At 39.6% G+C, this 13,051-nt stretch overlaps 1 protein-coding gene across 1 annotated transcript; it reads right to left on the bottom strand.

Annotated features, from left to right (window-relative positions):
- Positions 1-10,669: 10,669 nt before the first annotated feature.
- LOC132794918 (carboxylic ester hydrolase) lies at positions 10,670-12,647 on the bottom strand. The gene is made up of 3 exons (XM_060805222.1): positions 11,729-12,647; positions 11,454-11,667; positions 10,670-11,393 (listed from the first exon to the last, which is right to left on the bottom strand). The coding sequence occupies exons 1-3, from the start codon at positions 12,632-12,634 to the stop codon at positions 10,753-10,755; spliced, it is 1,761 nt and encodes a 586-aa protein (XP_060661205.1). The 5' UTR covers positions 12,635-12,647; the 3' UTR covers positions 10,670-10,752.
- Positions 12,648-13,051: the final 404 nt, after the last annotated feature.

Here is a 13,051-nt window from a genome sequence, read left to right as displayed (position 1 = left end):
ATGAAACTGGCAAAACATTTGCGAACAGTTTTAATTAAATCTGCGACGAGTTCTTAAAGTGACGAGTCACATGCAAAATTACGTTCAATTATTACCTATGTTTCTTTGGATTTCCCCTCAAATCAACAAACACCAAACACACAACAAATACCAAACACCTTTTCGAGCAAAGCAGCTGGAAAAGGTGAAAGAGTTGTGATTCGATATCGAGTGTGGCTTTTGTGACTCAATTACAATAAGTCTATTAAACTTATGTCTGCGGTTTGTCTAGACCAGAGACGGGAGAAGGCAGCCCGGTTGCCGATCAGTCACAATGTCTAGGTCCGGGCACTGGGGTTGAACAGAAGAGTCGACGAGCAGAAGTGCAGACGAGCAGACGAGCGCGTGCCCCTTTTGACTTTCGACTGGTTCTTTGTGCCACCATCTAACAACAGAGCCTGCCACAGTCAAAGGATCAAGAAGATGATGATGATGATTTGATGATGATGATGGTGCGAAGGTGTTCCAGCTGCCGGTATGGACTCTGTCTCGATTTCACTTTCGCTACGCCTCTGCCACATACTATACATATTTCAAATGAAAACGTGGTCCTTGATCGTTGCTCTTTTCCTTTCTCCCGTTTACCTCGCTCTGTCCTTCTCCCCTCATCATTATTTTTTTTTGTGGCATCATCGGCTGCGGTTTTGATTACGTATTTATGGAGTGCACAATGGACGGCAGGACGCCTGCAAAAGGAGTAAACATTTTGAAGTAGCGCCGTTTCGAAAATGTTTTATAGGTTTGTCAGCGATCGAAATATATAAATGTTCGACTGTCCGTCTATCTCTCCACCTCCTTTATGCGTTTTGTCAACATATCATATTACGCCCCCGTCCCAGGATCACGATGAGACTATGCCCATAATCGCTAATGACAATACAAATTGAGAGTGGAGAGCGAAGAGAGCTCTCTGCAGCGGCTTTGTTGGTTTTTCTGGGAAGCCTCAGACAGGCACTGACAGCCGGCGCATCGTGCTTAAAAATTTGTAAACAATATATGTATTTGTTTAGCATTTAAGTGAATTTTGAACGCCTGGAACGAGTTTCACAATCGTCTGTTTTTTCCGGGGGGTTGTTCGAGCTTGCCACCTTGAATCCATCGATTAATATTCGTGGAAATGCAAAACAACGAAAAGACTGTGGCATTGTATGATATTAAGCGGTAATTAAAGACAGCCTTGCATTTTGTGTAAACTCGAAAACGTCAAGTTGATCAACAAAGATCTTAAAAAAATTGCAGGGGCTCGAGATTCCAAATTTGCGTGCGAGACTTTTTTTTTGTAATTCTACTTCTCTTGTCAAATCATTCAGTCATATCTTATTTTTTTAAATTTTTCTGAGAATAAACAGTTGTAATCAAAATTTTTAATGTATTTTTAGAAGTTTTCTAAATAATTAATTACGTGAAACGGCGCCTACACCTCGACAGAATCAAACGAGGAATGACAGTTGAGTCAGAACTCCTAATTTAATTTGTATACATAAGAACATATAAATTAAAATTGCCGTGATTAATGATGATTGTCCTGAGAGGGAGGGGTGCACTTGTATCAGCTTCCAGGCTCACACAAATCCCAAATTAAACAAGACAACAGATAGCAACAACAAGGAAGATCAAACGTAATTTACAAAACAGGCAAAAGGACACTCGACTGTTTTCTCCCTTGCCGCTTTCTGATTTCGAATTTCTGCTTTCTTCCATTTCCCGATGCCTTTGGGTCGTGGTGAAAGTGTTCACATCAAACGGCTCTCAAATTAATTGTTTTGCCTTTTTTTCACTTCTTAGTTGAGCCCGATAAACAATTTGATTATTCGATAAACAAATACAAAGTGTAGAGCACAACTACATGCATACATGTTCACATATGAGTGTGAGTGCTAGTGTTGTTGTGTATCGCACACTCTCTGACCTGCCCCCAAAAAACTCGCTCCCTGCCACTCGCCATTGTCTCGCTGTCTGTCACAGGCGGCATCGTTGGCTACTCCATGACATGTGAGGCTGTGTGTGTGTCGATTGTGTGTGGTCGCCGTTTGAGTGTCTTTTGTTGTACGCTCATTCTGATATCGTCGCTTTTGTTTGAAGCCCCAGCGACAGACAACAACAACAACGAACAACGTACAACAGCGACAGCGACAAGAACAACAGCAACAACATGAACGACAACTTGATTGTGATTTTGGGGAACCTGAGACCCAATCATAATTATGCATGTTGTTGCTTGTTTGTTTGTTGTTGGTTGGCCCCTTGTTAATAATGGCGTTAATGTTTATGCTGATGAGAATAAGATGGACCACCCTCACTTTATGGTTACACTTTTTGTCTGCCTTATATCAGAGCTCCTATTTTTGAAAGCCGGTTGAGAAATCGGGCTTACAGGTAAGTCATAAATAACGAAAGGACTTCTAAAGATTAATTTTAGAAGTCCACAATAATCATAACATAATAATGATATTCCATATAATTCTTAAGAAAGCCGAAGGGAAATCGAAATCAGCTGAGTTCTTGGAAATATATACTATCTAGAAATCCAGACACAAATTATAATTTTAATAAACTTTTGGAAAGTTTTAAAATTAAGTTCAGTTGCGTTCGTTTGACAAATTATGAAAGAAATAAAAAAACTTTGATTAAAAAAAAATAGTGCGGTATAAATTTTAAAGTATACCAAATTAATATACTAAAAAAACTAAAATACACCAAAGTCTTTTTTAGGTATATTGTACAGTAGTATATTCAAAATATACCATAGAGTGCCAAATATACAAGATTGCCAGTCAAAGCAACTACATATGTACATATGTCCCATAGAAAGAAGGCTTTTTTGCTCATAATAATAACTTTAATAACTACTACAATTTTTATTTCTTAATTTTATTTGATAATCAGGAATAATAAATATAGTTAATATAGTGTGTACTACAAACCGCAACGCTAGTTTGAAAATTACGCTTGTTATTCGATTTTTATCGATTTGCGGGGGAGAAAGTGGGCGTGGAAAACATTATTAAACAAACTTGATCTGCGGGCAAACATAACAAGTGCTGTCAATTTCTTTATTTTGTCTATATATTTTTTTTAAATATATATACCCATGAAAAAACTAAAAATATGGACTTATTAAAACCAGAAAAAAATCTATTTATAATGAACTAATTATTATGCTCTCGATGGTGTAAACACTTACAACTAAATGGACATTTCAAGATAGCTTATGGGTAGCCATTTCAAAGCAATCAAATACCACAACAGAGTCAATCAAGTGCAACGCCCACACATCAATGTTGTTTAGTAGATAATCTCGGAGAACCAATCGAAAACCCATAAAAAGCACAATCATCATAGACGACGACAACACCCAGAAAACTCATTCGGAATGGGCCAATAATTACAGGCGTGTTAAGTGTTGCCTGCCCAAACAGACTAACAAAAGCAGAACCAATATTTGTTTGCAGTTTTTCAAGAGCAACTTCTGTCAATGTTCATGTTGTTGCTATTGCTGTTGTTGTCAAATGTGATTATTAATGGTAACAACAACAACAACAATAAGAGCAATATGAGCACCCCACAGTGAGCACCCTCAACCAGGCCGTGTCCTCTCGTCTTATAGAGAGAAATCTGTGCGCCCTTCCATAACGTATGCTAGTTGTCAGAGAGAGGGTGTGACAATCCGGAGAACCCAACTAATGAGTGTAAACAACGCACGGGAAATCTAAAAAAAGTGGAAGAGGAAGACGCGGAGGAAAAACTGCCACAAACTGTTTGATTTGTCGCTTAGGACTAATGAAACCAAACATTAGAGCGAGCACCCTCAATATGTTTCTGGTTCTGGTTCTGGTTCCGCTCCGTTCTGGGGGTTGTAATACTCTTCAAATTGTTGCAATTTATTCCCCCCTCTCTCTCGTGCTCTTTGCCACGCTGCCTACAGATAGGATACAAAGGGATGTTTACTATTTCGGACAGGCAGACAGACAGGGAAACGGAGAGTCTGACTGGTAGAGAGACCAGGCTGATGTGTTGTAAGTTGATTACGTGGTTGACGTTGTTGCTGCCGTTGTCGCTGAGTTGCAATATGAGGGCGCACGTTGCTGCCGTGGAATCGGCAGCTGTCTTCACGTGAACTGCAGCCGCGATACTCGTGCTTACAATTCCAACTCCAATTTCGACTGCCAACAGGCAACTCTTTATAGATTTTCACCTTGTTTTCATTTTTTTTTTTTTTGATTTTGTACATTTCCCGAGCTACGTGCTTGAACTGGCTAATATGCTTTTGAACACCTGAACCTGAGTTCATTGTTAACTCCAAATGAGCGCCATTGCGGCTTTCGCTAATGTAGGCGCCAGGTCGGGTCAGATCCGGGGGTTCCGGGGTATAGGGTATAGGGTACAAAGTCTCTGGGCCTGGCCCTTGGTCAACATGACGAGCTGCTGCTTCTGCTTTCGTGGGAAACTCTCCATAATGGCATGCGGGTGTGGTTTTCCTTCCATTTGTTGCTTTTTGTGTGTTTTGCTACAAATTAATGAAATTGTATTTGCTGTGCTACAATTTATGATTAATAGTCACTGGAGTCGCTGTACCTGCTGCCTGAGAAGTGCTTTGGGGCAGCAGTTTAAGCAGCAGCAATAACAACATCTCATGGTGCATGCCACGCAAGCTCAACGCGCTGCACTTGTTCTGATGAGACGACCACAGACTGAGTCAGAGCTATGTGTTCTTTATTGAGCAATTAGTTAAACGGCCCCAAAACTGTTGACAGTTAACCTTATATCAATTTAGTTTCTGTTGCCAACATCAATCAAACCATGGACTGCAACTTTCACATGGAAGAATAATTTGTCAGCGATCGACATGATCACGAGCTCATCCTGATGACAGACTCTACCAGTAGAATCTTGAATCTTTGACATGCTCGTTACCTATATATATGTTACTCTGCCACTTCTCCATCTATCAAAACTAAAACAAATAACTCGCGGGCTCAGGAATGCAAGGGCTAACCGGGGAATACTGTGTGCTAGATACCTTAAAAGGGGTATCTGACATTGCTTTTTACAAATAATCAGTAAATACGAGTATAGCTTCTACTTTGGGTATAGCTTCTACTTTGCTAATACGCTATCGAACTGTATTGAGTCAGAAGCAATGCTGTGAAACCGCAAATTAAAGCGTAATTGAAATGTGCTGTTATCAACTCAATTGATTTAACAATTCAAGGCCTTTGATTTAAATTTAGAACGAAATTACTTAAATTGATGTGCATGTGAACAATGTGGCGATAATGTATAAAGTATATTATGTAAAGATTAAGTATTAAATCGACTGAAGCTGAAACCAATATTTACTTATTATGTAATAATTAATTAATTAATAAACTTAAGAAATTAAAAAATAAAAAGTTAATATATAAATAACACAACAAAATCGGGAATAGATATGTAAAAATCGTTAATTCCGATCTTTTTAACTTCAGATTTAATGTTTAATACAAAATGGCATTTAAAGTAAAGAGTAAAATATATTATCTTTTCATTTCAGTGAATATGCGATTTATGCCGTTTATTATTATTATTATTATTATTATTATTATTATTATTTAATTAGCATTAATTGCAACTAAATACACTTAACCACAGATCACGTGAAGAATGAATTCGCGTCAACTCAACTAACTGAGCTGTGAGCAATTACACTGATCTCTAGATTTCAATTATAAAAGATTAATTCGAGAATTTATGTTAGCTTTATTATTCATTTATTAGTTATTTAACAATTTTCTACTTATTTATTAATAATTGTTTCCGTGTAGTAGCTATTGTATTTATCTTATTTTTTTTAGATGCTAAAAGGCATCACTATGTATTAAGGAACAACACCGATAAACTGTCCAGCAGTATAGCAAGTATTAAGCAACCCTCTGGGTGCAGTGAGGGGCGCCACCCTCTGTCAGTTAGTCAATAAGCGACGTCGTGCAACACGATCCATCATCAACATTCAAGTTGAAAGCTGTACATAAATAAACAGTGAAGAGCTACTACTATTGGTGAAATACGATGCCTCGATGACAACAGAAAGTAGACGTCACACATCATTGCTCCCTCCAAAGGTGGACAGATAGACAGAAGGAAGACTCATCACAGAGATTCCTCGAACGAACGAAAGAGAGACAATATGGGATGCGACTTCACTATATTATTGTTTTAGGTTGGATCAGGGGACTACAGGAGGTATCATTCTGTTGCCAGATGACTGACAGATCAACGTCACAGAGCAGCCCACAGCATGAGATGAGTTTTTAGCGCAGCTTGCGATCGGCACGCGACATTGGAAAAGCTGCCTCATGGCAGCAGGAAATACTTTCAACATATTTCAATATGCAACGCCACGGGATCAGGACAAATTATTAAAACTGATGATGAGGCTGCTGCAAATGGTTTTCTCGCGAGCTTATCAATGTGTTTTCATTAGGATATCAACCCCAAATGGACGCCTCATTCCACTTTATTTTCGCCTCTGCTTCAGAACAGCTATAGCATTTCAAATTCCCTACTCACCTCTCATTCCATAAATTTTGATAATATAAAACTCGAACCATATTTGTACGATAAGAAAATACATTCTTTAACTGTATAATAAGTAGCTCATAATTTAACATGTGGGTGACGGCCCCTTGGGCAGATTTGGAATTCACGCGACTATGCTGACTAACTAGACCTATTTCGCAAATTGTGGGTAGCCCGGATTTAAATGTCAAATATTAAGAAGATATATTTGTAGTTATTTTTATAAAAAGCTGCTAAAATTGTTGGAAAAATGTAAATCGAGAATGTTTGACTACAATATGTTACATGCATTTTTTCTTAAATTATTACCACGTTGCTTTCTTGTATAAGGTGGCAACTGAAACCTTAGACACAAAATATATTTATGATAATACGTTTAAGAAAATTTAAATCGAGCTTTATTAAAAATAGGATCAGCATGAATAAGTGCTGAAACTATTTGAGCTAAGAAAATGGTTTCAGAATTTTGTTACTTTTAAGCATTTCGACAGTATGAAATCTTTAGTACAACATTTACATAGTTGGGAATATTATCATAAAACATATAATTTTGTAATTTATTACTCACAAGTAATTGTTAATAATTGTAATGCATTGAAATGTTCATATAACATACATTACTCAACTAATCAAATGATTGGTTAATGATTGGTTAAGAAGTGCTGTGTGCTCAGAGTAGTCGCTAGTAGAACGAATTGCTGTGACATCCTTGACTTGCGCCTAGGATTAGGTTTCTTGACAAGCTGAGATCTTGTGAGCCTTTGTATAGCTTTACGTCGTGACTCGGAAGAAGCAGTTAAAATCGTAAGGATTTTCACTTGATCATTAGCCGCTTATTAGGTCAATATTTGACATATTGACAGACATGGCGAAATTTTCAATATATTACACGAAAGCATTTACCATGATAAGAATATGATATATCATAAATATATTAATAAATTAAATATTGAAAAGTTCTATAAATTTAATTTTCTTTATTCTAGTATGTACTTCTGGAAAGAATTTCAAAAGAAATTTTAGAAATATTTTGTTGTGAGCTTTCTCTATATACTTTTTTTCTAGTAACTAACATTAATTTGAAATAATTTCTGATTTTCTTTGCAAGTTTATTAATTTAATTTAATTAATTTAATTTTTACTTTTTAATAAAGTTATAAGTTATAAAGAGTTTTACAACGGAAGACATAATTTTTTAAATTTTTTTAAAATCATGTATAAAACATAAGTACCTATGTAGCAATTCTTCATAGTATATGTTTTTATTTTCTATTTTTGAATTACAAAAATTCATCGAAGATATCAAATTTTAGGATTAACCCACTTAAGTACATTCATTAATAAATTTTTCTCACTCCTACACGAACTGAAAATACATATGCCAATGATCATCTACCTCTGACTGAGCTTAACCCAATAAATACCTGGCATAGTTGCAACAACTAAGACAAAGTTCAACATCTAGACGTTGCAACTTGCCCGAGTGAGTCATAAATTGTGAATTGCAATGCACATTATCGTCAGTGGTCAGATACGAAAAAACTCAAAAAAGAATCGAGAACTGCGACTGGGACCGAAGACTGGTCTAAGACAACGAACTGACTGTTTGCTCTGTTGGCCCAGACCCAGACAACCTGGTGGACACTTTCTGCCATACAGTTGGCACCTAGATTGTTACTGTTGCCATTGCTGTGGCAGTTTGCTGCTGTTGTTATTTATGAGTTTTGTGATGTTTCTGCAAATTTTTCTATGTAAGTCTGAAGCCTAGAAAGAGAGAGAGAGAGAGAGAGAGATTGCTTTGCTTTTGGTTTGCGCGCGCTTGCTGAACTTGTGCCTCGACTGCGCCTGAGCTTATCGCGTGTCAATTGCGCAGACAACTTCATTGTAAGCCCGAGATTCTTGCGCATTGATGTTGACAGCAGGAGTTCCAGCTAGAGATGGACGTGTCGCGTACTTACCAACGTAGTTCGAGTTGGCCATTGAAGATATACGAATACCAAATACCTCTTATTGCATTTTCACTTAGTAGCCTACCTTTGTTTACTCGAGCTAACATTCCGTTTTTATTTCTATTATATTAATTATAGTATTCGTGCATTTATAAGAAATTTTGATGATGCATTCTATTTTGCTTTGATACTTTGTATTTTGTTAGGTCATTCTCATCTCTAGTGCGAAACACGTGTCGTCTAGGAAACCACAAAAGGAAGTTGTTGCAAAGCTGCTTGTGGTCGAAGTCGACTAGGAGAAGTCTTTGGTTTGACTGCGACAAACGCAGACTTTCTGGAGCCTGGCAGAGAATCTAATTACATTTTGTGGCCAAGGAGTTTTCAATAGAGCTTTGTTTTGAGCGATTTCCATCAGTCAATAAAGAGTGTAGTCAGACAGTCTCGGAATCGTGTGGATGCGTTCTTTTCGTACGTTCTGCAGTCACAGCGGGAATGGAAATGGGAATGGGAAAGGCCAGCTCCATCTGATAGTGGGGCAGAGGTGGGAGAAGTAAGTAGGAAAGCGACTTGTGGTGAAGGCTGCGACTGAGAGGAAACTCACAACTTTATTTGCGCTGCAATTTCGTGGAAATCAAAATCTTCATAGTTTCACTATACGAAATATTTCCATGGAAATTGGAATACCTTTCCTAACAAATTATTTAAACGTGCGGCTGCTGTACAGTTAGAAAAATGGTCAGTAGATGGGCAGACATGTGGCATATGCCGTGATGACAAGCCAAACAATTAAAACTAAAGTGGAAACGATCAAAATGTGCAACCCTGCAACATTGCGACACTGCAACACTATAACACTGATCTATTGCTGCAGATAGGCACAAGCCAAACCGCACTATCAGGCAATTTGCATAAATTAATATATTACGAATATGTTGCACTCACTCAGAGAGTCCAACTGGGTCGTCCCTGGATACACCCTCGCAGGAAGCATGCGATGTGATGATGCTATGGCGTGACTCATTGCCCTGTCGGAATTCAAAACTCTTCCCAATTGGCATTGTCTCTCCCTATTTCGCTGACTCTCAACATGCTTGGCGGCGTCATGTGTTGGACTATGCTAATGAGTCGACTTTGTCTGTGCAGGATACAAACAGTCCAATTCGACGTTGCTGTTGATGAGGATGGTAATGGTGATGAGGCGGTCGGCTTTTGACATTGTCATGCTGTCAAGCGTAACCAAACTCCGATAAGAGCAATAAAAATGAAAATAGGTTGCGAGTGCCGAAAACAAATGCAACAATGGGTAACTTTTTGGTAGAGCAACATCTGTGTGCCGTGTCGACTAAGCACGTGTGTGTGGCATTGAACGTACACCGAAAAAAAGTAATGATGTCTTTGATATATGATTTTGCGAATTCAACATGAGAATTCTCCAGGGAGAAATAGTGATTGCTAAATACTTAGTTGCATTAACAAAACAGCTATAAAATATATTAATTGCTTTCAGAGTAACAATAATAATCATCCTAATGATACTCTTTTCTTACAATATTCGGTTTTGTCGATCAAAAAATTAATCGGAACAAATTAAGGCAGGCAGCAAGACCATAAAAAGATCGTTGACCTGATCGAAACGTATATTTATTTTTATGTTTTCCTTGTTATGCGATTAACACAATTGGGAATAAAATTACAGAACCAAAAGTAAGTAATATATTCATATTTCTTCAGTGATTTAATTTTGTAAATAAATATATAGACTTTATGTAAAAACATAGCATTGTCGATTCTGTAGAATGTTTAAAATCGGCTGTTTCTTTTTATGCAACTCCCTCCTAATTTCTTTCTCTGCATTGAATGGCACGCGATCTCCACGCGGACTCGTACCAATGCTATCGACATCGAGCGCAGAGTGCCGAGCGCCCTAATAGATATAATATATGCACCCACACTGTGATGACACGCATAGCTACCGAAAGCCGAGAAACAAAACATAAACAACTTATGGAGAGACATCAAATTGGAATTGGAACTGAAAATTATGCCAATTGGTTTATCGCCTGGCAACTGAAGCAGCAGTCAAAGAGGGAAATAATTGTTAAGCAAAACTCAAACTTAAAATGTAAATTGTGAAATTGCTTTAATTTAAATGCAATGCGAAGTACAGTAGGGTACACAGGCTATGAAAACCCTCATCTCAGATGAATCACTGATCCTTGGACTGTCGACGCCAACTGAGAGGAAACAAACGCTTCCAAAGCTCATAGCGTTCAGAGTTGAGACCCTCGTGCAGAACGATCTCATTGCCAATATCCAAATAGTAGCGCTTCTTGAAGCTGAATGGTCTCCAGCGAATCTCACGTAGTTGCAGATCAGTTGGTTTATTAGGGTCACCCTTGTAGACAAAGGCCGAGAACATGCGTGTCATGATATTCACTATTCGAAACTCAGCATCATCTTCAGTGAACATGCGACTGATTGAGGGCTCCACAAATAGATACATGAGATCATCGTGGTGCACCACGCCATACGGCGCATCTTCCGGATAATGGATGTGACTGCGAGTACCTTGATAGGAGAAGCGGTAGTAGTACACCTTGGTGGTCCTGGCTGCCAGGTGAACAAATCGATGCACGCTGAATCCCGTTAAGGCATCCGAGAAGAGCGAAGCAAGCGACGTCAGCGAACTGTTGGCACTAATGAGCTCCTGGCCAAAGTATTGCTGCCTCAGCTCGTGACTGATGTTCTGCGCTCGAGGATTGCTGGCATTGTACAGGAAGCAGATGGGAGCTAGGCTGTCGAACTTCTCATTGAAGGCAGTCAGCAGGGACGGACTTTGCAGGATGGCTGACAAAAAAAGAGTTTGAATGAACTCATGGTCTCATGGTCAAGGAATTACATGCTCACAAATGGCTGGACCCACGAACTCATCCTTCGTCATGCCCGTTATAATGGGAATCTTCATGTGATCGCCGTTCTGATAGCTTCGCACGGGATCCTCGATGAGGAAACGCTCCTGCCCAAAGTCCGGTTCTATGACGGGTTTCCACAATATCAATGGATTATTGCGTGCAAAGTCAAACATGTGAGGCAGCGTGTTCGCATATTCCAGATAATGTTTCTGCAAGTGAACAACTGCAGATAATCAAAATGTGAGGACTTGGGCTTACTTTTAAATTTACCCCACGAAGACAGTTGAGCATTTCATTGATGTTCTCTGTTGTGCATTGGAGCAACGCAGCTTGCTTCTTTGCCACATCCATTTGGTGTTCTGGTGGCGACCATTGACCAGTTGCGGCGCCACTCATCACAATGGCTCGATGAAAGAGACCCCTCGACATGGGTGATACCATGTGCAGGGTGACGGCCATAGCACCAGCTCCATAGCCTAGTAGTGTGATCTCATTGGGATTGCCGCCAAAACGCGAGATGTGCAGTTTCAGCCAGCGCAACAGCTGCACTTGGTCCTTAAGACCCATGTTGCCTGTCGCCTGTTCAGTTCCCGTGGCAAGAAATCCAAGTGTGCCCAGGCGATAGTTGAATGTGACCAGCACTAGGTTGCGGTCCATAAAGTATTGCGGACCTGCAAAGTTTTTGCTCTGACCCGAAAGGGAATAGAAGCCACCAGGATGTATAAACACCAGGACGGGCTTCTTTGGATTCGGATCTGATTCGCTGGGTAATTCGCGAGAGTAGATGTTCAGCTTGAGGCAATCCTCGCTCACATCCTCACTAAAAAGTCCTGGTTGCGGGCACTTGGGTCCATCAAAGGTGGCGTCGAATATATCAAACCACTGCTCAATCGGCTCAGGCGCTTTGAAACGTAGATTGTCCACGGGCGCCTTGGCATAGGGTATGCCTCGAAAAGCGTAGAAGTTGTGTCCAGCCTGTGAAGGCAATATGGTACCTCGAATCTTGCCCAGAGCTGTGGTGATCACTAAATCCGAAAGCTCCTTCTCGCTGCCAATGGGAGTATTGTCATCGTCATTGTCGTCCCAATTCTTGCCCAACGGCGGTTCACTGCTGTTCTGTGCCAACGAAATAGGACTCCAGTTAAGCAGCATCACCAGTCCCAAAGGATACCACATCTTCAGAGCTTAGTGTAAGTAAGACTGTGGAGTCTGCGATGGCAGCTACTCGCTTTTATAGTCCCCCAATTGGAGCCATGTCCCATAAAATCTGCGAATTGATGATCTTCTCGATGCAGTTGGACGTGGGCGTTGCTTTGCATGCTTCCTTGTTCTGCTAGCTCTTCCCATATCCAATTGCTAGCCATATGTGTGTAAACCATAAATAACCCACAGGCTGCTTTCGAGTTTTGCGATCTCTTCCCACACACACCTTTTTGAATCCCTGGCTTTTGGTCTTTGGTGTCTGGTCTGCTGTTTGCTATCTAGTGTCTGGCATGTTGCCTCCTTGCCACCTACCGAATCAACCCACGTTTAGTTGTCTATTAATTTGTTATTGCTCCAATTTTCCCATGTGAACTTGTTTGCGTGTTTGCG

Source organism: Drosophila nasuta, chromosome 2L (assembly GCF_023558535.2).
Source record: "Drosophila nasuta strain 15112-1781.00 chromosome 2L, ASM2355853v1, whole genome shotgun sequence".
In the NCBI taxonomy this organism is placed as follows: Eukaryota; Metazoa; Arthropoda; class Insecta; order Diptera; family Drosophilidae; genus Drosophila; species Drosophila nasuta.
The sequence above is the reverse complement of the archived record's forward strand: the minus strand, read 5'-3'. Positions and strand labels throughout refer to the sequence as shown.